The sequence below is a fragment of the Chenopodium album genome, chromosome 2 (genome assembly GCF_948465745.1).
Source record: "Chenopodium album chromosome 2, dcCheAlbu1.1, whole genome shotgun sequence".
In the NCBI taxonomy this organism is placed as follows: Eukaryota; Viridiplantae; Streptophyta; class Magnoliopsida; order Caryophyllales; family Amaranthaceae; genus Chenopodium; species Chenopodium album.
Genome location: NC_137835.1, coordinates 71,573,407 through 71,599,697, shown reverse-complemented (window position 1 = coordinate 71,599,697; position 26,291 = coordinate 71,573,407). Strand labels below are relative to the sequence as shown.

The window sequence follows — 26,291 nt, the reverse complement described above, 5'->3', positions numbered from 1 at the left end:
TTTTAATGTGAGACTTTTCACAAAAAGATCTCACATGGAAAGAATGTTGAATTCAATCCTTAGTTAAATAAACCAAGAAATAACAAAGTAACAAGTGTCACATGGTTAGGTGAGGACCACTTCCCCACTTGCTCCCCAAGGCAACTCACATGCATTGTGAGCTAACCATTTTCCACCCAACCTTGAGCCTCAAGTTGGGTTCGGTTGAGCCGCCACTTTTTGGCCCGCGTCCATAACATGTCACCCGGGTCCAAGCCCGTTGCCACATGGCATTGCCAACGTGGCGCGCTGCCACGTGGCATGCCGCCAATTGGTGGCTGCTGCCATGTGCACTTCCACGTGGCGCGTTTCTATTTGGCTCGCTTCCCTAGACTTCGCGTGGTAGGGTTTTTACTTTTTACTTGAAGCATTTTCCCGTCTCGCCAATTCCTAAATTTTGGCTCGACTTTTAAGATTCGGTTCCGACGTCGTTGTTTACAATACTCGAGTGACTTATTAATTCCTTTCGGATTAATTCGTCGTGTCGGTTCATTAGTTGTTTGGGTGTGACCCGAAGGGTTCAGTCAAGATTAAGTTGTAATATTAATTGTTCATTAATATTACTAATCGGAAGCGGGCTCCACCTAAGAATTCCGATCACTTAAAATCACTGAATAATTAGCTTTCTAATAATTCCGAACTCTCTACCGAAATAATACACTTGTTCGAAGGACACCATTCCTATCAACTATTATTGGACCCTTACCATGGACCAAACTAAACTGGAATGGACATTTTCCATAAATAGAGTACAAAAAGAAATATTTTCGAAAGCAGAATTGAAAGAAGTATTTTTATTAAAACGACTACATCACAAAACTTTTCACATTTCACCTTGTTCGATAAATGACATGAAAAGACATTCATCACTGGGTTTAGTTTTTGGGGAAACACAATCAGGTGTCTACAATGGTACACATGTTGGTATGTAGAACCAATTCATAATGAGGGAAAGACTTGACACATAGGATGCCACATCACACCCATATGTCGCCTAGTCATGTTAAGGGAAGGGTGACACTTGGTGATATCATGTTGTCCCCTTGAGTTTTAATAATATTATACTCCCTCCATTTCATAATTAGAAGCCTAAAACTATCATTTATTACTCACATAATAAGGAGAAATAGGCTTCTAATTATGAAACGGAGGAGTAGATATATGAAGGCGAGAAATTCTTCTTTACCAATATATTTATCTAATAGTGCGCTAAATATCTTGAAAATTAAGGTCCTATGACATGCAAGTAGTGTTATCCATGAAATTTCCATTGTATTCTTGCACGAAACTCTTTATTTTTCTTGTCTAATTTAAGCATTCTTTTTTTGTCGCCTCAATATTTTCCTTTTCAATCATATATCATCTTCATTGTTGTAAAAATTTACATAGATTTTTCAGAGATGTTTCTTTAATTTATTATTTTTTTGGAACTTAAGTGATGTGAAAAAGCTTTATTGAAAATTTGTATTTATATTAGAAGAGAGGGAAGATAAGGGGTCAAACAATTGAATGATGAATGTGAATAAATTGAATTGAAAGATAGAGGGAGATGAGGAGAAGATTTAGGAAATTTAATTTAATTTTTATTGAATTAAATAGAGATTACAAAATATAAGGAGTTATCGAGAAATAAAAGGGAAGACGAAGAGAATTTTTTTGAAAGTATAAGAAAAGAGGTTAAAAAAAGAGAATGATAAAGAAAGATGAAAGAGAAGGAGGATATATGTTAAATTTGGTTTGTGTTTTTAAATACGTCTCGCTTTTGGGTGCGTTCTACGCACGGACTGTGTATAAGTTATTATTTATGCTACAAAAATCATTTATGAAAATAACTTTTACAATCTTATAACATTTAGCACGCATGGTAATTATATAAAATGAAACACCTGAAGTCCAAATGCTTATTATAGATTTACATTCTACATCAAATATAAAATTAAAATCTATTTCTAAAAGAGAACATTTAGTTTGTTCAAAGTATGCTGGGTCTTATGACATTCAAGTAATGTCATACAGACGATACAGTAAGGGATTTCAGAATATTCTTACACCCTTTTCTTTTCTTGTCATTCAACTTTCCTTCTTTGAGATTTAAATTATTTCATTTCAATTAGATCACTATCTTCATCGCCGTAGCAAAGAATTTGCACAACATTTTTAGAGATATTTTTTATGTCAATTTTATTTGGGAAACATAGGTGATGTAAAAAATGCTTAATTAGAAATTTATATTAGGAGAGGAAACATGGATAGATGATAAAAGATCAATGAATTAAATAATACATTCAATTAAAATGAATTTCAAAGATAAAGAAAGAAGATTAAGAAATTTATTAAATATGTTGAGTTAAATAAGATGTTAAAAAAAATCATTAAAGTTGTTGATACATAAATATAAATAGGCGAAGATGGAAAAGTTCTATAACAACTAATGACATATAAAGAAAAGAGAAAAATTATGCAAAAATGTAAAAGAAAATGACACGTTAACAAAAGGTAAAAAGAATGGAGGACATGTGGCAAATGGGGTTTGTATTTTTAAATACTAATAATATAAAGTATAAAAGTATAGATAATTTATAAATACCACAGATCTTGTGGTCTTAACTAGCACTATTTTATTTTCTATTCATTCACATAAATCTATAGTATTATATAAAGAGAAAAGATTTCTTCGTCGATAAATTTTACTTTTCCTAAAATACCCTTCTACTTTTTAAAAATTATATTATTTACCCACAATAAATAATTAATTTTTTTTTAAAAAAAACTTATCCTATCATAACTACCCATAAACATAAGCCAATATTAAAAAAAAAAAAATACTTATCATAACTACCATGTACTAACTTCCACTTCTTTCACATAAATGTATATCTTCAACTGTTTTTACTCCCTATAAAAAATAAAACTGCACTTGATTTTTTTTTTATTATGATTAATTTCTTTTTTTTTCTTCTAATTTATAAGGTACACACATAGCGTGTACCTCTTAGCTTGTATATTTACATGTAAATAATAAAAAAAAAAACTAAGCTAAAAATAAATGAGACTTTTTTTTTTGAAACCATACAGATGAGACATATTAAACTATTTAGATTTTTTTGCTATTCAACATTATAATCCAATTTGTTAATACTAAAAAATTAAACTATTTTTCCCTCAAAAAAAAAAAAAAATTTACAAAAAAAATTACTCAGCATAACATCATGGGCAATGATTATAGTATTAAAATTCAATTCATACACAGGTTAACATGTTATTTAAAAAAATCCAATAGTGCATTTGTCCAATAACACAACTGATACCTTTTAACATATTTATTTAACACAAAAAAAATTAAAACTTTCTTAAATTTAGAGCTAAACAAATACTTACGAAATATATTTGAATTTTTATATAAATAAAATAAAAAATAATTTAGAAATAAAACTAATCAATCAATTGCTTATGTTTTTTATGAAACATTTTATATCTTCTTAAGTGGGCATATGCTCAATGTAGTAGTGTTTTTACTCCAAAATTGTCATTTTATTCTATTTTCATGTTATGTATTCATGTGCACAACCAATTTCATATGTAAGATAATCTTATACTCTGCATATAATTTAAGAAACATTTTAACGAGAAGCCTACAAAGCCCCAATGCTAAACTTCCCTTCACTCTCTCCCAAACCTAAAATCCCTCCAACAATAATTTTATCTTATTTTAAAATTTAAATTTTAAAAAAAATTTCTTAAATTAAACTATCAGTTACCTTAAAATTGCAAAACTACCCTAATATTTTTTTCTAAAAAAAAAAAAATCTATTCTACCTCCGTTTCATAAAATCTGCATATATATTAGCAAAGAGAGATTCCCATTTCCCAATGCAAAATTTGATAAAAGTATATTAGCAAAAGTAAGGGTAGGTGATTAATATTAGATGAGAGAGAAAGTGGGGACCAAAAGCAAACCCCACTTGCAAAATGACATTATTTTTTAGACAATTTGGAGGGAGAAATTTCGTTGGAAATTTAAATTTGGCCTCCAAATTTAAAATTTTCAACTTTTCCCAAAATTCAAAATTGGCTCAAACTTTTCTGTTTCAACCTTAGTTATAAATACAGCACTTAATACACCACCGTTCAAGTTCAAAAAATTTACAGAGCTTTATTAAATACAGCCTTCAAAATGAAACATCTACCATCCTAATTTAGTTAAGTCAGCACTTCAAGCTTTCAAAAAGTCAAGGCTTCAAGCTTCAGCTTCTACATCATCTGTTAGTGGTGGGTGTTCCTCCTCCATTACAGCAGCATCTGAAACAACAAAACAGAAAAATAAATAAATAAATAAATAAATAAATAAAAATGGAAGAGGGTTCTGGTGATGATTACTTCAACTTAGATCAGATTTTAATGGAGGAAGATCTCCTCCAACATGAATGAAATGCAAATCAGAATGAAGACAACGATGATCAACAAAGTGACAGAACACAACTTACATTTGCTGAAAAATGAGGTATTGTTGATGAAATTCTAACACAACTTAGGGATGATGACACAATGCAACGTGGGATGCAAAGTAAAATAGCAGCAAAATTTGGGGTACATAGATCAACAGTTTGCAGGTTATTCAATGATGTAATCAAGCAAAAACAGAGAGGGGGGCTGATTGATGTCAGGAATAAAAAAAATTGGGCTTAGTTGGTCCCAAATTCAAGCACTACTCTAAAGATTTTCTCCAGTCATGCCCACTAAGGTTGAGAACCACAGAAAGAAGTTATGCAGGTTACTTAAAAATATGTCATGTAATAATACACAGGCTGAAGAAAAGGGGGCTGCTCAGAACTCATACTAGTTGTAACCATCCAAGACTCACTGACAACCACAAGATAGAAAGACTAAGATGGGTGTTGGCACACCTCAGCCTTGCCACACAAACAGAAGACCCAATGTACAATGACATGGACCATGTCATTCACATTGATGAAAAGTGGTTCTACATGAACCCAGAGACAAGAAGGTTTTACCTTCTGCCCAATGAGGAAAACCCATATATGTGTGAGCAGTCCAGAAGGTTTAAGGTTAAGGCCATGTTCATGGCTATGATAGGAAAGCCACAATACAACACAAATGGGGACATGATCCATGATGGCAAGTATGGAATTTTTGGGTTTGTTCATGAGCAAAGGGAAAAAAAATCAAGCAAAAACAGGGCAGCAGGAACAATGGAATTGAAAGCATTACAATTTGTAACTAAGGATGTGATCAGAGAAATGTTGATCAACATGGTCATACCAGCCATTATACAGAAATGGCCAGCACACTTGTCTAAGGAAGTTGTCCTTCAATGGGATAATGCAAGACCCCATAAAATTCCAACAGATCCTGAGTTTGTGGCAGATTGTACACAAAATGGATTCAACATCCTAATGGTGTACCAACCCCCACAATCTCCAGGCCTAAATGTGCTAGATTTAGGGTTGTTCACAGTTATACAATCAATTCAATATCAGGCATTTCCCAAAAATGTGGAGGAGTTAGTTAAAGCCGTGGAAGATTCATACAACACATTTGATCCAATATCAAACAAATTCACATGGGTCATATTACAGTCTTGTATGACTGAAATTCTAAAAAAGATGGGAGGCAACAACTTTACTCCACCTCACATGAAAAAGCAAAGACTGGAACAAATGGGAATTCTGCTAGAGAGGCTCACTGTGAGCCCTGAGATTGTTGCACAAGCTGTAAACCACCTTAATGACAGGTTCATACCAGTTAACCAGCCACAACTAGAAGAAGAGGCTGAAATGGAAGTAGATGCTGATTGAGCAGAACAAATGTGCAAGGTAGGGGGACTCAAATGGAAGTCTGTTTCTTTTTGGTTTTTGTGTATCAGGTAGTTTTTGGGCAGTCCTTAGGACCTACATATAAGGGTGGACTGCCACTCATAACCATTTTGTGATGTATGAGACTCAAAATTTGTGGTTATGTGTAATTTTTGTGGGACTCTCTACTTTGTATGCATGTTATGGCATGCTTTTGTTAATCAAGAAATGGAACTATGTTTATTGTATTGGTAGCATTTTGCTTTTAAGTATCACATTCCATCAGAAGGTTTGTTTTCTTATCACAACAACACTAGTAGAAAAATACAAAAAGGCATCCCCATAAAGGCACCGGTTCAGGCCAAACCGGTGTCATAAACCAGCCCAAAATTGGGCGCAATTTTATACAAATAGAAAAGGCACCGGTTCAGCCCAAACCGGTGCCAATTGAACCGGTGCCTTATTTAAAAAAAAAACGCGCCCTACCTATACTTTCTTTCTTCTTCTTTCTCTCTTTCATTCACTGTTTCATTCATTCATTCGAGCCCTAAGATATACTTTCTTACTACATTGTCGTTCTCCATTTTACCACTACCATTACCGCTGCCACCGTCGCCGGCCACCAGCCCCACCCTTCTCTTTCTCCCCTGACCGGGTTTTCCCCCTGTTCCTTCTCTTTCTCTGTTCAATTTCAAGAGGGTTGTGAAGGTGTAGAAGCTAAGCCACGCCACCACCTGCTCGCCGCGCCGCAGTGCTTCTGCTGCCTTGTGGTCGCCGCGTCGTGCCCTCCTCCACCACCTGCTGCTGCCCTCCTCCACCACCGAGGTAATTTCCTCAACCTTTCAAGGTTTTTCCTTTTTTTTTTCACAATTATTTTCTAATTATGTACTTATATTATTATGTTTTGCATGTTGAATCATTGTTTGCAAATTAAAATTTAGGTTTGAATATAATTATACTCTAATATTTCTCAATTTTAGGTTGTTTTATTGGGAATTTGTGAAAATATTAGTGATTTTTCTCAATTAGTTTGATTTTATTATGTTTTAATGGTTAATTTAATGTGTTCTGGTGGATAATTTTGAAATTATTATAGAATATATATTAACCTTGGTACTTATATAGGTGAAATTTGGTATGTTACTTGGTTAATTTGAAGTTGTTTTGATGGATTATTTTGAATAAGTTAGAGATTAGCAAACTTTGTTATTAAATTAGTTGAATTTTGGAATGTTTAAATGGTTAATATTAAGTTGTTTTGATGGGTATATTTGAATAAATTTGAGATTAGTAACCTTGCTTGTTACTAAAGTAGATGAATTTTGGAATGGCTGAATGGTTACTTTTAAGTTGTTTAGATGGGTAATTTTGAAAAATTTAGAGATTAGTAATCTTGTTAGTTTAGCAATTTTGAATAAATTAGATGAATTAAAGTAGTGAATACATTGTTTAGCAATTGTTAGTTCGATGAATGATGTGTTTTAGCTTATAAATAAATTAGTGAATTGACATGTTATGAGAAAGAAATAGTACATACCTTATATTTAACCTAATTTTTGTTTAATGTTTTTTTTTAATAGATTTGTGAATTGAAGCACGATTTTAGCTTGAGGACTACATATTGAGCTCAAGTGGGTAGTTGCTATATTGGTATGACTTATAAACTTTACTTAGCTATATTTCTTTCTATTTATCCATTTAATAAAAGTTTATTCATGAAATTGCAACTTGTGTATTGTTTAATTGCAAATAAATACAACAATATATAGAATACTTGCATCATCATATGCCTAGATACCCGTTCAAGGCTTTCTCATTAGGAGAAAGTCTTGAATAGTCCCCGGTTGGGACTGTTCTTGAATGTGTACTCTCACTTAGGTGGTGAATGTATGTTTTCTTTTCGATTTTAAGGAACATCTTGGCTTACTATTTCCTCACTATGTTCTCTGGGTACATATGTGGGTAATTAATTATCTACATTGTGTACTTGGAGAACTAGGGGGAAATGCTGCCGGATTTTCCTTAAAATTGGAAAGTTGACATACATTCACTAGTGAGAGTAGACATTCAAGGATGGGTTAGGTTGGAGTGATAAGGACCCTTTGGAAACATGCATTTTTTCACTATATGAATGGTATATTCACGTTTTGTACTTGAATTTGATTTACATAAAATATGTAGCAATTACACATTATTCATTATATGTTGCTATATATATTTAGAGACAATTTACTAAATGGAGAAGGATCGTGGTTGGATGTATGGTAGACGCGATACATTGGAATTTTGGAATGGGGTTCAATAGTTTTGCGAGAGTGCTTTAGATTATCAACGCAAATTTGGTGGCAAAGGCCTTTATTGTCCTTGTGTTGATTGTAATAATGTGAATGTGGTCGATAATGTTGAAATCATTAGAGATCATGTATTATGTCGTGGGTTTAGGAATTTATACCATGTGTGGATTTGGCATGGAGAAAGTGGAGAGTACAGTGGGGATCTTGATCGGAATGATGTGCGTGTTAGAAGCAATGAGATTCATGTGGACGAGGAATACGAGAATGATGACTATATTGCTGATAATGGTGAGGATGGAGCCGATGATGATCAGGCGGATGAGGTCGAGGATGAACAAGTGGATGAGATGTTGCATGGTGTTGAAGGTGGAGTGTTTGAGTTATTATCGGAGGCTTCCAAAAAGCCTTTGTATCCCGGGTGCAAAAAATACTCCAAACTATCGGCCGTGCTAACACTTTTCAACATTAAGTCGAAGCATGGGTGGACGGACATCAGTTTTACTTCTTTGTTGACCGCATTAAGTGATATGTTGCCTGATGGGAATGAAATTCCTAAGTCTTACTATTACGCAAAGAAGCTCATGTGTCCCTTTGGTTTGGAGTATAAGAAGATACATGCATGTCCTAATGACTGTATTCTGTGTCGAAATGAGTATGAACAACTGCAGGAGTGTCCACGATGCAAGCGGTCGCGGTACAAGCGCATGAGTTGCAATCCTGGCACAGAGGGACCTCCTGCTAAGGTGTTGTGGTATCTTCCCATTATTTCAAGGTTTAAGCGTCTGTTCTTAATACCAAAAGACGCTAAAAACTTGAGGTGGCATGCAGAGGTAAGAAATAAAAACAGAATGCGAAAGCATCCAGCTGACTCTCCACAGTGGAAGAACATTGATTTGAAGTTTGAGGAATTTGGTAATGAAGTCAGAAATTTAAGGCTTGGGTTGTGCACGGACGGGATGAATCCATTTGGCACTCTTATTACCCAACACAGCACATGGCCGGTACTTTTAGTGATTTATAATTTGCCGCCTTGTCTATGCATGAAACGTAAGTATGTAATGCTTTCATTGCTAATAACTGGTCCTAAGCAACCTGGAAACGACATAGATGTTTACCTTGCGCCGCTTATTGACGACTTGAGAAAGATGTGGGACGAAGGGGTTTCCGTTTTCGATGCTCATCAGAACGAGATGTTCACATTGCGTGCAGCCCTTATGTGGACCATGAATGACTTCCCTGCATATGGCAACTTGTGTGGGTACAAGGTCAAAGGGAAAAAAGCATGCCCCATATGTATTGATGACACATCAAGCGTATTCCTGACTCATTCTCACAAAGATGTCTACCTACGAACTCGAAGGTTCCTTAGGCGTGATCACCCGTACCGTAGGCAGAAAAAGGCTTTTGATGGAATCGTGGAAGAGTATACTGCGCCTAGACCATTGACTGGTGCTGAGATTAGTGCTCGGGTGAAAGGGATACGAACGGTGTTTGGAAAATCAGAAAAAACTGTGGTCTCAGCTGCTCTGTTTAAGAAAAATCAATCTTTTGGAAGCTTCCGTACTGGAGAGAACATGACGTTAGGCATTGTCTTGATGTGATGCATATAGAGAAGAATGTGTGTGATGCTCTTTTGGGGACGCTTATGAATATCCCAGGCAAAACAAAGGACGGAAAGGGTGCACGGTTAGATTTGAAAGAGATGGGGATTCGTCCAGAATTGTGGCCTCAAGAAAAGGTTAGAAAGGGGAAGGAGCCGAGAATAGAAGATGAAAATGTTTCGAAAAAAGGGAAGGAGAAGATCAAGGGAAAGGGAAAGGCCAAAGATGCGTCAAAGAAGAAAGTTAAGGGTAAAGGGAAGGATGAAAAGAATTATTTACCCCTGGCTTGCTATACATTGTCAAGGGTAGAGAAACGTATGTTTTGTGCATGTCTGTACGACATTAAGGTTCCATCAGGGTACTCATCTAACATGAAAAGATTTGTAACCTTAAATGGAGAATTGAAGCTGACAAGTATGAAATCCCATGATTATCACATTATGATGCAAGTATTCCTATCGATTGCAATCCGTGGTATTCTACCGAAACACGTGAGGGAAGCGATTACAAGCCTTTGTTCGTTTTTCAATACAATTTGTAGCAAAGTTCTTGATCCTTGTACACTAGATGCTTTGCAAGCAGATGTAGTTGTGACTTTGTGCAAATTTGAGATGTATTTCCCACCCTCATTTTTTGACATAATGGTTCATCTGGTTCTTCATTTGGTGCGTGAGATTAAGTTCTGTGGTCCAGTGTTCATGAGGTGGTGCTACCCTTTTGAAATACACATGGGTACATTACAAGATAAAGTACGGAACCGGGCTCACCCTGAAGGAAGTATGATGCAAGGGACCGTGGGTGAGGAGATAGGTAACTTTGTGGCGGACTACATAGCCCTTGCTCAACCTATTGGTCTTCCTACTTCTCGATATGAAGGTAGACTTGATGGTAATGGCACAATTGGGTCGAAACGAATGTCACCAGACCGAGATCAGTTCTTACAAGTACACCTTTATGTGTTGCACCATGTTTCAGATGTGCACCCATATTTAGACGAGCACATGGCTAGTTTGCGTGACGAATTTCCATCCAAAGGTGAAAGGGAACTTATGAAGTTGCATAATAAGAGGTTTTTTAATTGGTTTTGTGATCAAGTAACGAGTGGATTGAATGATACTAATGTGACCGATACAGTACGGTGGCTTGCGTACGGTCCTAGGGATGATGTCCGTTCATTTGAGGGATATGGCATCAATGGGTACACTTTTTGGACCGAGGGTCGTGATTTGAAATCTTCCTCCACCCAAAATAGTGGTGTAACTTTTGTGGCATCGTCAAGGGAGTTTGCAAGTTCTAAGGATAAATCACCTGTCGATGCAGAGTTGTCATACTATGGTCGAATTCAAGAAATATGGGAGCTTGATTATTGTGACTTCACGGTTGCTCTTTTCAAGTGTAAGTGGGTTGATAATATCAGGCGTAACGTCAAATATGAGGACTTTACTCTTGTAGATCTTGTCCACTTGAATGATAGTGCGGAACCATTTATCCTTGCATCTCAAGCTAAGCAAGTGTTCTACGTAACTGACCCAATGGATTCAAAATGGTCTATAGTGCTAGCTGGAAAAAGAAGAATCCTAGGCATTGGAGATGTTGAGGATAAGGAAGAATATGATGCGTTTGATGATTCAGCACCTTTCACTGTTCCTAGACCTGTTGTACTAAATGACATAGACAACGAAGCAGGTTATATGCGATCAGACCACAACGAAGGAATTTCAGATTAAGGTAGTTTGATTAAAAGTTAGTAATGGTTTCATTGCAAATATAGTTTAGTTATCATGTATATAGGAGCATAAGTAGGCGAAAATGACATATTTGTAGTTTGAAATTGCTTAAGTGTACTCATTATCATGCATATATAAGGTTATAGAACCATAAGTAGGTGAAAATGACTTAAATAGCTTTTACTTAACCCAATTCTTTTGTTTTGTGTATGAACTAACATTTATTCATTCTAACAACCTATATTCATTATATTTAACATGTTTGTAGTTTGAAATTGCCTAAGTGTACTCATTATCATGCATATACAAGGTTATAGGACCATAAGTAGGTGAAAATGGCTTAAATAGCTTCTACTTAACCCAACTCCTTTGTTTTGTGTATGAACTAACATTTATTCATTCTAACAACCTATATTCATTATATTTAACATGTTTGTAGTTTGAAATTGCCTAAGTGTACTCATTATCATGCATATACAAGGTTATAGGACCAAAAGTAGGTGAAAATGGCTTAAATAGCTTCTACTTAACCCAACTCCTTTGTTTTGTGTATGAACTATCATGCATATACTTTACTATACACTAATATTGTTTTATGATTGTTTTGACAGGTGCTTATATCTCATGGCGGACGATCATGATCCTCATTGTGTAGAGGACATTGACGATGATGAGTATGGGATCGATTCAGTGGTTGCGGGGTTCGAAGACGTCCCACTACCCGTACCGATAGAGGAGGTTAAGATAACAAAGCTTTGGCAAGCTGTAGGTAGCTTCGTTGATTGGCCACATGCATGGGTCAAGTTGATTAATAAGGAGGTAAATTATTTATTTCTCAATTTTTGTAAGTGTTAAATAACCGTTAGGCACTCTAAAAATAAAACCGCCAAAATAGCACGACTCCTCGGCCCCCATCTCCAATGCCGAGGCAGCGGCGGCCTCGGCTGGTGCTCCCTGCGCTGCTCCAGCATCCGGAGCGGCTGCCCGGGCAGCTCAGACCTCGGGAGCAGCTGGCCGGGCGGCTCCGGACTCAGCAGCCGCTGCCCGGGCTGCTCCGGCATTGGAATCACGCAGCCCCGGGAGCGGCTGCAGTGGCTGAAGCAGCCCCGGAAGCCGGCTGCCTTGGCTGCAGCAGCCCCGGCAGCGGCTGCCTGGGGTGCAGCAGCCCCGGCAGCGGCTGCCTGGGGTGCAGCAGTCCCGGCAGCGGCTGCCATGGCTGCTACAGCCTTGGCAGGCGGCTGCCGGGCTGCTGTGGCCTCGCACGGGCTGCCTTCGCTGTTTCGGCAGCGGGGGCAGCTCCCTCGGGTGTTCCGGTTTGGCGGAACTTGCATATTTTTTTTAAAAAAAAAATTGAGCAATTTTATTTATTTTTTTTAAAAAAACTCTGCGGAATGGCTTTTCGCATGCCTATTTTCTTTAGTTCTGAACTTATAAACTCCTTTCATAACAAAACATCTCATAATTACATATGTATAAGTGATTGTGAGTTGAAATTGCATAAAAGAAGCAAAGTTCTAAGTTTTTTGGCGCATTTCATCAAAATAAAGCCATTTTGAGCCGAAATGGCTACTCACTTGCCTATTTTCTTCATTTCTCAACTTATAAGCTCCTTGCATCTCAAAACAACTCATAATAACATATTTATAAGTGGTTGTCAGTTGAAATTACATAAAAATCGCTAAGTTCTAAGGTTTTGGGTCCAATTCATCAAAATAAAGCCATTTTGAGCCGAAATGGCTTCTCACTTGCCTAATTTCTTCATTTCTCAACTTGCAAACTTATTCATTCTCAAACCATATCATAATTACATATGTATAAGTTATTGTGTGTTGAAATTGCATAAAAGAAGCAAAGTTCTAAGTTTTTTGGCGCATATCATCAAAATAAAGCCATTTTGAGCCGAAATGGCTACTCACTTGCCTATTTTCTTCATTTCTCAACTTATAAACTCCTTTCATCTCAAAACATCTCATAATCACATATTTATAAGTGGTTGTCAGTTGAAATTACATAAAAATCGCTAAGTTCTAAGGTTTTGGGTCCAATTCATCAAAATAAAGCCATTTTGAGTCGAAATGGCTTCTCACTTGCCTATTTTCTTCATTTCTCAACTTGAAAACTTATTCATTCTCAAACCATATCATAATTACATATGTATAAGTTATTGTGAGTTGAAATTGCATAAAAGAAGCAAAGTTCTAAGTTTTTTGGCGCATTTCATCAAAATAAAGCCATTTTGAGCCGAAATGGCTACTCACTTGCCTATTTTCTTCATTTCTCAACTTATGAACTTATACATTCTCAAACCATATCATAATTACATATTTATAAGTGATTGTGTGTTGAAATTACATAAAAGAAGCAAAGTTCTAAAGTTTTTGGGCCCATTTCATCAAAATAAAGCCATTTTCTTCATTTCTCAACTTATAAGCTTATTCTTTCTCAAACTATTTCAAATTTCGCATGGAAGCAAAACTTCAAAGAGAAAGAGGGTGGACAAACCTAAAAGCATTGATCAACCTAAGAAGAAGCTAAGTGAACAAAGGTCCAAGAGTGAACAAGCGTCGAAGTTGCACTCTTCGAAAGGTTCACCCATGCAACCTACTCCACTAGTTGAAGACATTGTTCTTCAATCGCTCTCTGCTGACATGACCTTTCTTCACAACCGTGCTTGTCATTTGGTCTATCCCATGGAAGTTGCACTTCCTAAGGCAATGTTCCACTATGATGAGGATGCAGTTGCATGGATCAGCAAAGAAGATGTGAAGGAATTTCTACGTGGTGCAAAGCTTAACATTTCCCTCATTCAAACATTCATGAGGTACTTCAATGCCCACATAATCTACACTTTTTTCCAAGTTATTCAAATTGATGGTGATTATCCTACATCTGATTAATTATTCAATGTTCATGCACGCAGAATACTACAGGAGCACTTAACTGAAACTGATTCTCCTTGTAAAGTTGGGTGGTGTAGGGAATAATTTCAAGCTTTAATCCCACTAGCTTGAACCCCACTGTGATCATACACTAAAGTACGGTGGCGTCCAAAAGGGAAGAAGATAGAGCAAAAGAGTCGCCAACAAGTTTTTAAGGAACTTGTAAATCGTTCATAGGATGAAGGTTACACCCCTTAACGATCCAAGAGATCGTCAACTCCATAAGGTCTAGAACCAAATAAGGGTTCGGGGATGAAGGTACAAATCCAACCTAAAAGAGATTGAACCTGCCCTAATAATAGGCCTCTACTTTATTCTGCTCGTATTCATGTGCGCTTTCTGATTAACATGCAATCAATAGGATTAACCCTAAACTTGTTTAATCTATGTTGGTTGAATTTAATGCACAAACAAACTATTATTGGCGATCACTTGAATTATAATAAAAGTTAACCTAACAAGATTATTAATTATCTTATTAAGCGTGATTACAAGTACAAATTCCCTTTAAACATGCATAAAAGGTGTGATCAAGCAATAAATATAAAATATCAAGCAACATAATAAATAATCATCATAAATATAATCATGAATAATAATAATCATCAAAATAATAATAATCATAAATTATAACAATTATAATCATAATCATGTTCATGTTAATATTAAAGCATAATAATAATAGCAAGATCCTAGGCATGATACTAACAAGATTAATAACAAACTCTAGCATGTCACTAAGCAATAAAAATCAAATCTTTAACCCTAACATGATACTAACATGAATAAATATTAGGAAGAAAATAGGAAGCATCGTAGCAATCATATTTAATATTAAATTTACCCTAGACATGATACTAGGAATATCATAATAACAATATAAACATGATTTCTACGTCATAATATCAATTAAAACCATTAAAGCACTTACTTTGATGCCTCTTACCTCTTTCTAATAACAAAATACACACGTTAGTAACTTCAAGGAAAAATAATAAACAAAACAATTAAATTAAATAATTGAAATAGAGATTTGGGACCAAAACTTCAGAAATTAAACCTTTCACCTCTAGAGCGAAGGCAACTTCGAATATGGCTAGGTGTTTCTAAATCTAATGAATGCGGAATTTTGTATGTGAAAACAAAGTTTAGAAAAGGAAAGAGAGAGAGAGATGAAATAATCAAGAAAACTTGATGAGGATTGGTGAATGATTAAGAGAGAATTAGAGAATTAATGATTGCGAAAGAAAACTGATTGTAGGTGAATGAAAACGGAGTTTTTAATACGTTATTTATAGAGAAACCAGCCAAAAAGATAAAATATCAAAACAGAGCACTTGGCGCACGCAAAACAGAGCTGGCGCCAGCACCAGGCTATTGGCTAGCACCAGGCGGCAGGCGCCAGGCCTGGTTCCAGGCGCTGATTTCAGAAATTCACGCGTTTTTGTTTTTATCATATCTTTTAATCCGGAAGTCCAAATAAGGCATATAATATGTCGTTGGAAATCTCTTAAAGTCTACTTTCCAGCCCAATTAGAATCAGATTAAAATATTTTGTAGATAAAAATATATGGCCAAAATAGTGGAAGGGTGTCAGTTTTGGATAAAGTTTCATGTCTCATTCATATCTTTTTCGTTATAACTCGGATTTAATATTATAATATATCATTGGAAATATAATTTCAAGATCTATCCAACCATATAAAATTTGGATAAATATTATTAGGCACGAAAATAAAATCTGAATATATTCCACTTCGTACAAAACAAGGATTCTTAAAAGGAGTAGTTTTATTCAATTTCAAACTTTTTAAAACATAATTATCAATCCTAACTCCGTTAGGATTTAAAAGAACCTCCTAGAGTATTCTAAAAGACTATAATCAATCCTAATAGCTTTAGGAATGATAATTAATAATAGGCCATCCTCTAGATCATTGGGCCGCATATAAAAACCAAATCGGGCCCAGTTTAGTATTTTGGCCATAACTTCCTCGATATTCATCGGAATTGGGCTTATAATATATCGTTGGAAAGGTCTTTGCAAGCCCCATCCAACTACACCATTATTGGACCCATATCATGGACCACCCAAACTGGATTGGCTATTTTTTTAAAATAAGTTTTCAAAAACAGAGAGAAGAGAAAAGAATTAAAACTATCCGCAACACTAAACTTTCCACACTTTCACTTCATTCGATTATGATTCGACGTGAAAGGTACTCATCACTGGGTTTGGTTTTGGGGAGACACAAATGGGTGTCTACAGAAGCCCCCACTTTGACTGAGTTTGGAGAAACGTAAGTTTCGAAAGCAAAAGTCAAAGTATCGATAGGGACGGAGAATGATTCAGAACGTTCTGCAATCCTAAATCACTCTTGTAACGCCGATACCTGCAAAACTAGCGTTAGTTAAACAGATAAAAGAGTTAAGAAACGCGTATCTTGCATCGTCGAGCACACGTCTCTGAAAGTAACTGATTGTTGCCGCTTTACTGTTGTTTTGATGACCTCCTGCAAGATAGAGAATGCCATCCCGCTTGAAAACCGCTACGCCCGTAACTGCTTCCAAATTAGAAGATTGCTTCGCCTAAAACAATCCTCCTCCACTATGATAATATTCCACATCCAAGGGAATACCATCGAAGATTGCTTCTCTTGAAACAATCCTCATCCGCATTGATAATATTCCACGTCCAAGGGAATACTATCGAAGATTGCTTCTCTTGAAACAATCCTCAGTTGTTTGTGACAACTCTCCACAATCTAGGGAACGCCACCTTGCTGTTTCGATGTTCACTCGTCTCTGAACAAAGAGCTTCTTTTTTATATGACTCTAATTTCCGCTGTGATAGTCTTCGAAAAGATCACTGCTTCTTAATGTTTGCTATGCCAGTACGTCGGTACTTTGCTGCTTGTGAACCAGTATGTCGGTGCTTTTGCTGTGATGACAATCCTCTTTTCTTTGGGAATAGTTGCCAACACAACTCTTGTATGACGTATGACAATCCGATTTAGGGAAAGTTGTCAATGCTTCGTAACAATCCATCCTTGGAAATGTTGCCACGATGAAGCTACAATCCGTATCTCGGAAAATTTGCCAAAGTCCAATTTTTGGGAAAAGTTTCCAATGCTTCGTAACAATCCTTCATAAGAACTTTGCTACGATCGACAATCCACATCTTGGAATATAACTCTTGAAAGCAATCCACCTTGGAAATTTGCCAACGCTATGCGAAAATCCTTTTAGGAAATTATTGCCACAATTGACAATCCGCGTCTTGGAACATTTGCAAAAAAGAGTAGACCGACAATCCACTTCGGGAAAATTTACCACTTATTGAACTGAATGACAATCCACGTTGAGGAACCTTTGCCGAAATTTATGATGAGTAAAGACCTACGACAATCCTTTGGGAAATTTTGCCATAGGGAACTGGGTATATGACAATCCAATCTCGGAAAACTTGCCAACGATCTGTGAATGTATGACAATCCGAACTTGGAAAAACTTGCCAAACAAAGAAGGAGCACGACAATCCACGCTTGGAAACTTTGCCAGAGATGACAATCCAATCTTGGAAAAATTGTCGTTGAATAAGAATGCGCGACAATCCATATTTGGAAATATTGTCGTTTAAGTGCTTGCTTTTGAACCGATTGTAATGAGCCAGTGTTTTAGGCGCTTAAGCTAAGTGAGACGATTTTTTTGTCAGGTCAATCACTTACTACGATTGTAATCGAGCCGACTACTAATCATGTCAAATTGCTTATAGGGGCTAACTGGCGTACCAAGGAACCCGAAATTGCTGTATGAGGTCAAAATCACCTTTCTGAGAGGCTCCGAGCTCTGTCGTTGCTGAGATATCTCTGGAGCCAAGAATTGGAGTAGGGTCTTCCCTATTCTGCTGCACCTGTATTTATTTTAGACTATAGAACTTTGCCAATCTTTTTAATTATCTTAGGGTTGACCTAAGGTTTAATGTTGCTTGACTCATCGACTTGACACGACTCAAGGTATAAACTTGACTCTCTGTGACTGACTGACTCGAGGTTGACTCGACTCAAAGTAAAATGACACGTGTGACTCGTGACCCGTGTGTGCATAGTGTTGACTCAATGTGACTCAAAAATGCAAAAAGCAAAAAATTTTCGTCATTTTTGTGGAGGGTACCGACTTTCTCCCGAAAAAGAAAGATGCGAAAAAGAATCGAAGTTTTGAAGGTGCATGTTGAATGAGCTTAGTCAAATGTTGTTTGATACTATCTCTCAAGGTGCAAGGATTAATCCATCCTAGGCTATCTCAATGGTTGACTCAATGATGAAAGTATTTGGGTAACTTAGGCACGGAGGCTAAGCACTTCATACTTTGTGATGCAATGATGAGTGATGAGTGATATGACAAGGCATGCTTCAACGTTGTGTTAAGATTTCATGACAAAGGGTTCCTAAGGGAAGCATATTTGGTCATGTATCTGTGTAGTGTGTGGAATTGACACTAAAGCTAAGCCACAAGAGCTAAGTGTGTGGAGAAAATATTATTTGTTAAAAGAGTCAAATGGTGGTGACTCTTAGGCTAGGTAAGCTAATGATGTAGGGATCAAGCCCCCAAGTCTAGCTCTAAGTGAATAGGGATGAGCACAGGGAATCCCTTGATATGATCATGGTGTAAGTGTGTGAACGTGAATATGAATGCATTTTTATTACGGTCGCACCTCGATGTGAGGTTGCCTATGTATCCGTTAGGAATCAGGCCGAACGTAGCTCTAGCCGAACCTCGCACAAGTATGTGTATACCTCAAAAAAGTCTTTTTAAGGGATTGTAACGTGGTTAGGCTAAAGGTTTGAAGAAGAAGGGGATAAAGGCACAAGACCCTAGATAAGCCCCCAAGGTGTGCAACCTCGCTTTTGAATCTTTATATTTTTATGCTTGAGTTTCTACTCTTTTTTAGCTCTTTTTGCTTTAGCATTTATTTAATTTTTATAAGTGTGGGCAATCCCTGATCATGTGGTCTATTACTCACTTGGCATTCATGTTTCTCAGGCACGATACCGGGCACTCGATAAGAGACGCAATCTAAGACGTGTTCTTATCAAAGATATTTTCATATCAAAGACATTGGAACACTTGCCCTTTTGTACACTTTTATTTATTTTTTTATTTTTGCTTATTTTTTGCTATTGCTTTCTTTTGAATTTGCTCAAGCTTTCTTTAGAATTGCATAAGTTGCACACTGTCCCATCCCAAGGTTAGATAGATGTAGGTTGAAAGAATAAAGGTCTATCGTTAGACGAGGCTCAAAGGGTTTATTAAGAAAGGATGTATACTTGAAGGGTGAAAGGAGATATGATGTGGCTACAAGGGTTGCCTTAAATAATTGGTATACCTTGTGTTTAATTCGACATTGTTTTTTTTTTTTTAATGCAATATAATGAAATGATCATATGTAAGGAAATAAATGCTCATTTTTATTAAAAGAAAAGAAATAAAGAATCTACAAAAATAATCTAAGGGAAAAGAAAGGTGCCTATGCTAGACTTATTGGGGAAAGGATAAATAAAAAAGAAATAGAAAAAGAGGTCATGGGATCCTGTCGTTGAAGCTCGCCTCTTGTCTGGTGTCATTCGCTTCATCATCACCCAGTCTTCTTGCTAGCTAGAGGCAATGGGATCTTATTAGCCTCTATGAGATCTTGAATGAGGTTTCGAAACCTGTAGCATTCATCAGTAGTATGACCGAGCCCTCGATGGTACTTGCAATAGGAGTTTGGATTCCATCTCGAAGATCGATTTTCTGGTGTTGGATCCTCAGTAGGGCCAATAGGTTTGATTAATCCTCGATCATAGAGACGATCGAAAGTAGCATCGTAGGTCATTCAAATGGGTGTGAACTCTCGCCTGGGTTTCCTTTTAGATCCTTGATTGTCCATGGCTAAGACACTATTATGGTCAAAGGTACTAACATTATTACTAGAGTGGGCGTTTTCTGAAGAAGAAGGATTTTCGTTCTTCTTTCCTTTCCAGCCACCGTGGTTACTATTGTTAGTAGATTTTTGCTTTGCGAGGTCATCTTCGATTTCAATTCCGATGTCATAAACGGTCTTGAAAGTATTCAAGTTGTGTTGATATTTTAAGTGCTTTGAATACTTCTCTTGAAGATTCTTGATAAACATCCTCACAGACTCCTTTTCGGTGGGGACCTCAATCATCTTAGCAGAAGTTTCCCTCCATTTATTAAAGAAAGAAGTAAAGCCTTCATTCTCTTTTTGTCTTAGCATCTCAAGTTGTCTATGATCGGTTTCAACTTGGATATTGCACTTTTATCTATCAATGAAAGCGTTTACTATCGATTCCCAGGTAGAGGTTTTCTCTTTGTCAAGGGAGAAGAACCATTGTTGGCAAACGGTTTCAAGAGATAGGGGGAACAGAGAGGGGAAAACCTTCTTATCGATACCCTTAATGTTCATTATAGTTTCGAAAGCTCTTAGATGAAAGTAAGGATTATCTGTTGCCTTGAATTTAGGGATGTCAGTGGCGTTGAAATTATGCGGAAGGAGTTCCTTGTCCAGCGAGACCCCTTGTGAACTCATGCCCTGAAATTTATAGTCACTAGATAGTTCCTCAAACTTTCTTGCATGAGGTTCATTTGTTGTTGCTTCACGGGATCATCAACCTTGAGGGTGAGGAGCTAACTAGTTGGTTCCTAGGATCATTGACTTCTTCTTGAGTTGCCATTATCTTCTTAGCCTTCCTCTTTTGACGAATCGGTTTATCAAAAAGTGAGACTTGAACAAAGAGGTTGTCCTTGATTAATCGCCCTTCTCTCCTCGACCAAGTACTGTGGAAAAGGAATTTGGGGATATTCATTGTTAATTATTTAACTCAAGATTTATTCTACATGCAATGGATGGAGGAAGTGAAGAAAGATGGAATATAAATTGAAAAAAGAAAAAGATGATGGAGGGATATGAAAAATTAGGAATAGAATGTACCCCCAACTCAAATGACGGAAAAAACCGACTCATGCATGAACCTAGGACATGGTCATGGTGACATATAAAAAGTGTGTGCTATGACTAGTAAGTGTATGTGACATGTTAAGACTTGTGTCATGACCATGTGGCTAGACTACGTGACTAGACTCAAGCAAAGACTAAATTAAGACCTCGCGTATATGCATTAAACTGGACAGACTGTGGTATTTTAGTCATAACTTTTGATCTGAGACTGATTGGGATGAAACCAACGCCAAATTAAAGAAAAAACTCGGGGCTACAGATCCATAGGTTGTACGACTTATAAATCTTCCTAGAACTCCGGCTATGACCAAAACAAGTTGACGTTTGTGCAGTATACGGGAATAAAAATCCGGGTTGACTTAAAGGAACTATGACTCGATTTTAAGTTTATTTTTTTTAGCTCAAATTAATTAATTAATTAAACAAAGTCCTTTAGTCATTAATTAGTTTATTAAGACTTATTTACAAACACAAGTCAAACCAAACGATTAATTTAGTCACATAATAAGTATGCACAAGTAGTCAAGTAGTCACAACATGATGCAATGAGTTTGCAATCTGACCATGGCTCTAGCTCTCTAAAGTTCGGGATACGGGTTATTCAATAGAGGGTCCATGGTTAATTGTCCGGATTCACCGCGCGGAAGCCTAACCGTGAAGGGTTGGCGCGAGTGGATGGGACACCGCGAGCTTTAGAAAAAAACTCGCTTCCATGGTTTGGTGAATTCAACATCTCGGATGTACCCTTTGTTGCACGGAGCGTTCAATCGGGTAGATGGAGCATGAATTCCCAGAGGGTTATGTCCATATGTAGAACACATATGGATTTCAGAAAAGTGAGAAAAAATTCAATCAGGAAGTAGGATCGAGCAAACAATACGAAAAACCGGTCGAAAATAGAACGCATATTTCTGGCTCGGTATTGGGGGAAATTGGCGCCAGCTTTTAACTGTAGCGCCTGGCGCCAATACTGGCGTCTGGCTCTACGACTAAAATGCTGGAGCCAAGCTCTGGCCCCTGACGCTACTTCCCACATGCCTCAGCAGCTTTCTGTGCTCAATAAAATTTTCCAGTTTCGCGTGGTGTTATTTCGGTCCTAGTTGTGAAAGATATTTCTCAAATTTCCTACATGTAAAATCCTATGTTTTTAACTCATTACGGATGGTCTTTCCAATGAGATCTTTTTTATGCATATGACAATAATGTTAATCAAAATTACGCACATGAAATACTTAGAACGTTTCGAGTCTCATCCACTCATTCTAAATCATTGCCGAAACAAATTCAGGAATTAAAATAGAAATCCTCCCTAGTGGAGTCGCCAAAAACTGTAGGGAATAATTTCAAGCCTTAATCCCACTATCTTGAACCCCACTGTGATCATACACTAAAGTACGGTGGCGTCCAAAAGGGAAGAAGATAGAGCAAAAGAGTCGCCAACAAGTTTTTAAGGAACTTGTAAACCGTTCATAGGATGAAGGTTACACCCCTTAACGATCCAAGAGATCGTCAACTCCATAAGGTCTAGAACCAAATAAGGGTTCGGGGATGAAGGTACAAATCCAACCTAAAAGAGATTGAACCTGCCCTAATAATAGGCCTCTACTTTATTCTGATCGTATTCATGTGCGCTTCTTGACTAACATGCAATCAATAGATTAACCCTAAACCTGTTTATCTATGTTGGTTGAATATTAATGCACAAATAAACTATTATTGGTGATCACTTGAATTATAATCACAATTAACCCTAAACAAGATTATTAATTATCTTATTAAGCGTGATTACAAGTACAAATTCCCTTTAAACATGCATAAAAGGTGTGATCAAGCAATAAATATAAAATATCAAGCAACATAATAAATAATCATCATAAATATAATCATGAATAATAATAATCATCAAAATAATAATAATCATAAATTATAACAATTATAATCATAATCATGTTCATGTTAATATTAAAGCATAATAATAATAGCAAGATCCTAGGCATGATACTAACAAGATTAATAACAAACTCTAGCATGTCACTAAGCAATAAAAATCAAATCTTTAACCCTAACATGATACTAACATGAATAAATATTAGGAAGAAAATAGGAAGCATCGTAGCAATCATATTTAATATTAAATTTACCCTAGACATGATACTAGGAATATCATAATAACAATATAAACATGATTTCTACGTCATAATATCAATTAAAACCATTAAAGCACTTACTTTGATGCCTCGTACCTCTTTCTAATAACAAATACACACGTTAGTAACTTCAAGGAAAAATAATAAACAAAACAATTAAATTAAATAATTGAAATAGAGATTTGGGACCAAAACTTCAGAAATTAAACCTTTCACCTCTAGAGCGAAGGCAACTTCGAATATGGCTAGGTGTTTCTAAATCTAATGAATGCGGAATTTTGTATGTGAAAACAAAGTTTAGAAAAGGAAAGAGAGAGAGAGATGAAATAATCAAGAAAACTTGATGAGGATTGGTGAATGATTAAGAGAGAATTAGAGAATTAATGATTGCGAAAGAAAACTGATTGTAGGTGAATGAAAACGGAGTTTTTAATACGTTATTTATAGAGAAACCAGCCAAAAAGATAAAATATCAAAACAGAGCACTTGGCGCACGCAAAACAGAGCTGGCGCCAGCACCAGGCTATTGGCTAGCACCAGGCGGCAGGCGCCAGGCCTGGTTCCAGGCGCTGATTTCAGAAATTCACGCGTTTTTGTTTTTATCATATCTTTTAATCCGGAAGTCCAAATAAGGCATATAATATGTCGTTGGAAATCTCTTAAAGTCTACTTTCCAGCCCAATTAGAATCAGATTAAAATATTTTGTAGATAAAAATATATGGCCAAAATAGTGGAAGGGTGTCAGTTTTGGATAAAGTTTCATGTCTCATTCATATCTTTTTCGTTATAACTCGGATTTAATATTATAATATATCATTGGAAAGATAATTTCAAGATCTATCCAACCATATAAAATTTGGATAAATATTATTAGGCACGAAAATAAAATCTGAATATATTCCACTTCGTACAAAACAAGGATTCTTAAAAGGAGTAGTTTTATTCAATTTCAAACTTTTTAAAACATAATTATCAATCCTAACTCCGTTAGGATTTAAAAGAACCTCCTAGAGTATTCTAAAAGACTATAATCAATCCTAATAGCTTTAGGAATGATAATTAATAATAGGCCATCCTCTAGATCATTGGGCCGCATATAAAAACCAAATCGGGCCCAGTTTAGTATTTTGGCCATAACTTCCTCGATATTCATCGGAATTGGGCTTATAATATATCGTTGGAAAGGTCTTTGCAAGCCCCATCCAACTACACCATTATTGGACCCATATCATGGACCACCCAAACTGGATTGGCTATTTTTTTAAAATAAGTTTTCAAAAACAGAGAGAAGAGAAAAGAATTAAAACTATCCGCAACACTAAACTTTCCACACTTTCACTTCATTCGATTATGATTCGACGTGAAAGGTACTCATCACTGGGTTTGGTTTTGGGGAGACACAAATGGGTGTCTACAGGTGGTTATGCCCCGAGCAGTTATCCACTACTAGAATCATAGGCAACCCTCATGACGTGTTGTACTATGTTGAACAGAGTATCAGGGAATCAGTGCGTGTGGGAGACAAGTTCATATTCGCCCCATGTTATAGAGAGTAAGTCTAACCATGTCAAATTCAATCGATTTGGCCTCATTATATGTTGACTCCTAAATATTAATTTGCTTGTCTATTATGAACTTATGTAGGGAGCATTGGAGCCTCATGGTGATTTGTAATTCCAATAACACAATTTATCACCTTGATTCAGCTCGATCATCGGAGAAGTGGCTCGTGAAGTCTATATTGCAAAAGTAAATATATATAGCTACCTAGTGATGATTATCGCTAATAATAACTAATTTAGTAGTCATACGACTAATCAAATTTGAATGAATTTTTTTTTACTACAGTGTTATGAAGAAGCTACATTGTCGTGCTCCAAAGGGTCCAACATGGAAGTCACCGTTGGTAATTTACATGATATTGTGATTATCTTCAAAATCTATGTTAGTAAATATTTGCTAATTTCCTTTGCATGTTTCACTGATGTGATTTGTTTGTCATATGCTAGTGCGCACAACAAGAGAATGGACTTGATTGTGCTTTGTATGTGATGAGATTCATGCTTGACATTGTGACTCATTGTACGTACACTCAACAACTTGATGAGGTAAGTCCTAAAACTTAATGAAATGCTATATTAATGTGATTTTTAGCCTTAGACACCTAATATTACCCAACACTGACATGTTATGAGAATTAAAAAGGTGATTTGACAAGAAAGGTAGAAAATGGGCTGAATAGAAGTCATATGGGCCATTTTGTGTTAATATGCTCTTTTGATGTGATTTATTTCCTTATACACCTATAACTAGATAATATTGACATGTTATGAGATAAATAAAGTTCATTTAATAAGAAATGTAGGAAATGGGCAAAGTAAAGTCATATAGGCCATATTCGGGCCATTTTGAGTAAAAAGCGTCAAAAACCTTATTAAAATGCTCTTTTGATTCAATTTTAGGGCTAAGACACATACAACTACCCAACATTGACATGTTATGAGAAAGAAATAGTTCATTTGATAAGTAATGTAGGAAATGGGCTACATAAAAGTCATATAGGCCCTATTTGGGCCATGTTGAGTAAAATGCGTTGTTAAACTTATTGAAATGATATATTGATGTGATTTCTAGCCTTAGACACCTAATATTACCCAAAAATGACATGTTATGAGAAACAAAAAGGTGATTTGACAAGATAGGTAGAAAATG

The 26,291-nt window shown here is 36.3% G+C and overlaps 1 protein-coding gene across 1 annotated transcript; it reads left to right on the top strand.

Annotated features, from left to right (window-relative positions):
- The first annotated feature begins 4,584 nt into the window (after positions 1-4,584).
- LOC145575234 (uncharacterized) lies at positions 4,585-5,855 on the top strand. Its single transcript, XM_081633127.1, has 2 exons — positions 4,585-4,649; positions 4,844-5,855. Exons 1-2 carry the CDS (start codon positions 4,585-4,587, stop codon positions 5,853-5,855), a joined length of 1,077 nt encoding a protein of 358 aa, XP_081489253.1.
- Positions 5,856-26,291: the final 20,436 nt, after the last annotated feature.

Bases quoted from the DNA above. Each gene is read 5' to 3' on its own strand.
- LOC145575234 (XM_081633127.1), top strand. From the start codon at position 4,585: ATGCAACGTGGGATGCAAAGTAAAATAGCAGCAAAATTTGGGGTACAT. The intron at 4,650-4,843 runs GTTATTCAATGA...AATAATACACAG, and splicing joins CATAGATCAACAGTTTGCAG to GCTGAAGAAAAGGGGGCTGC.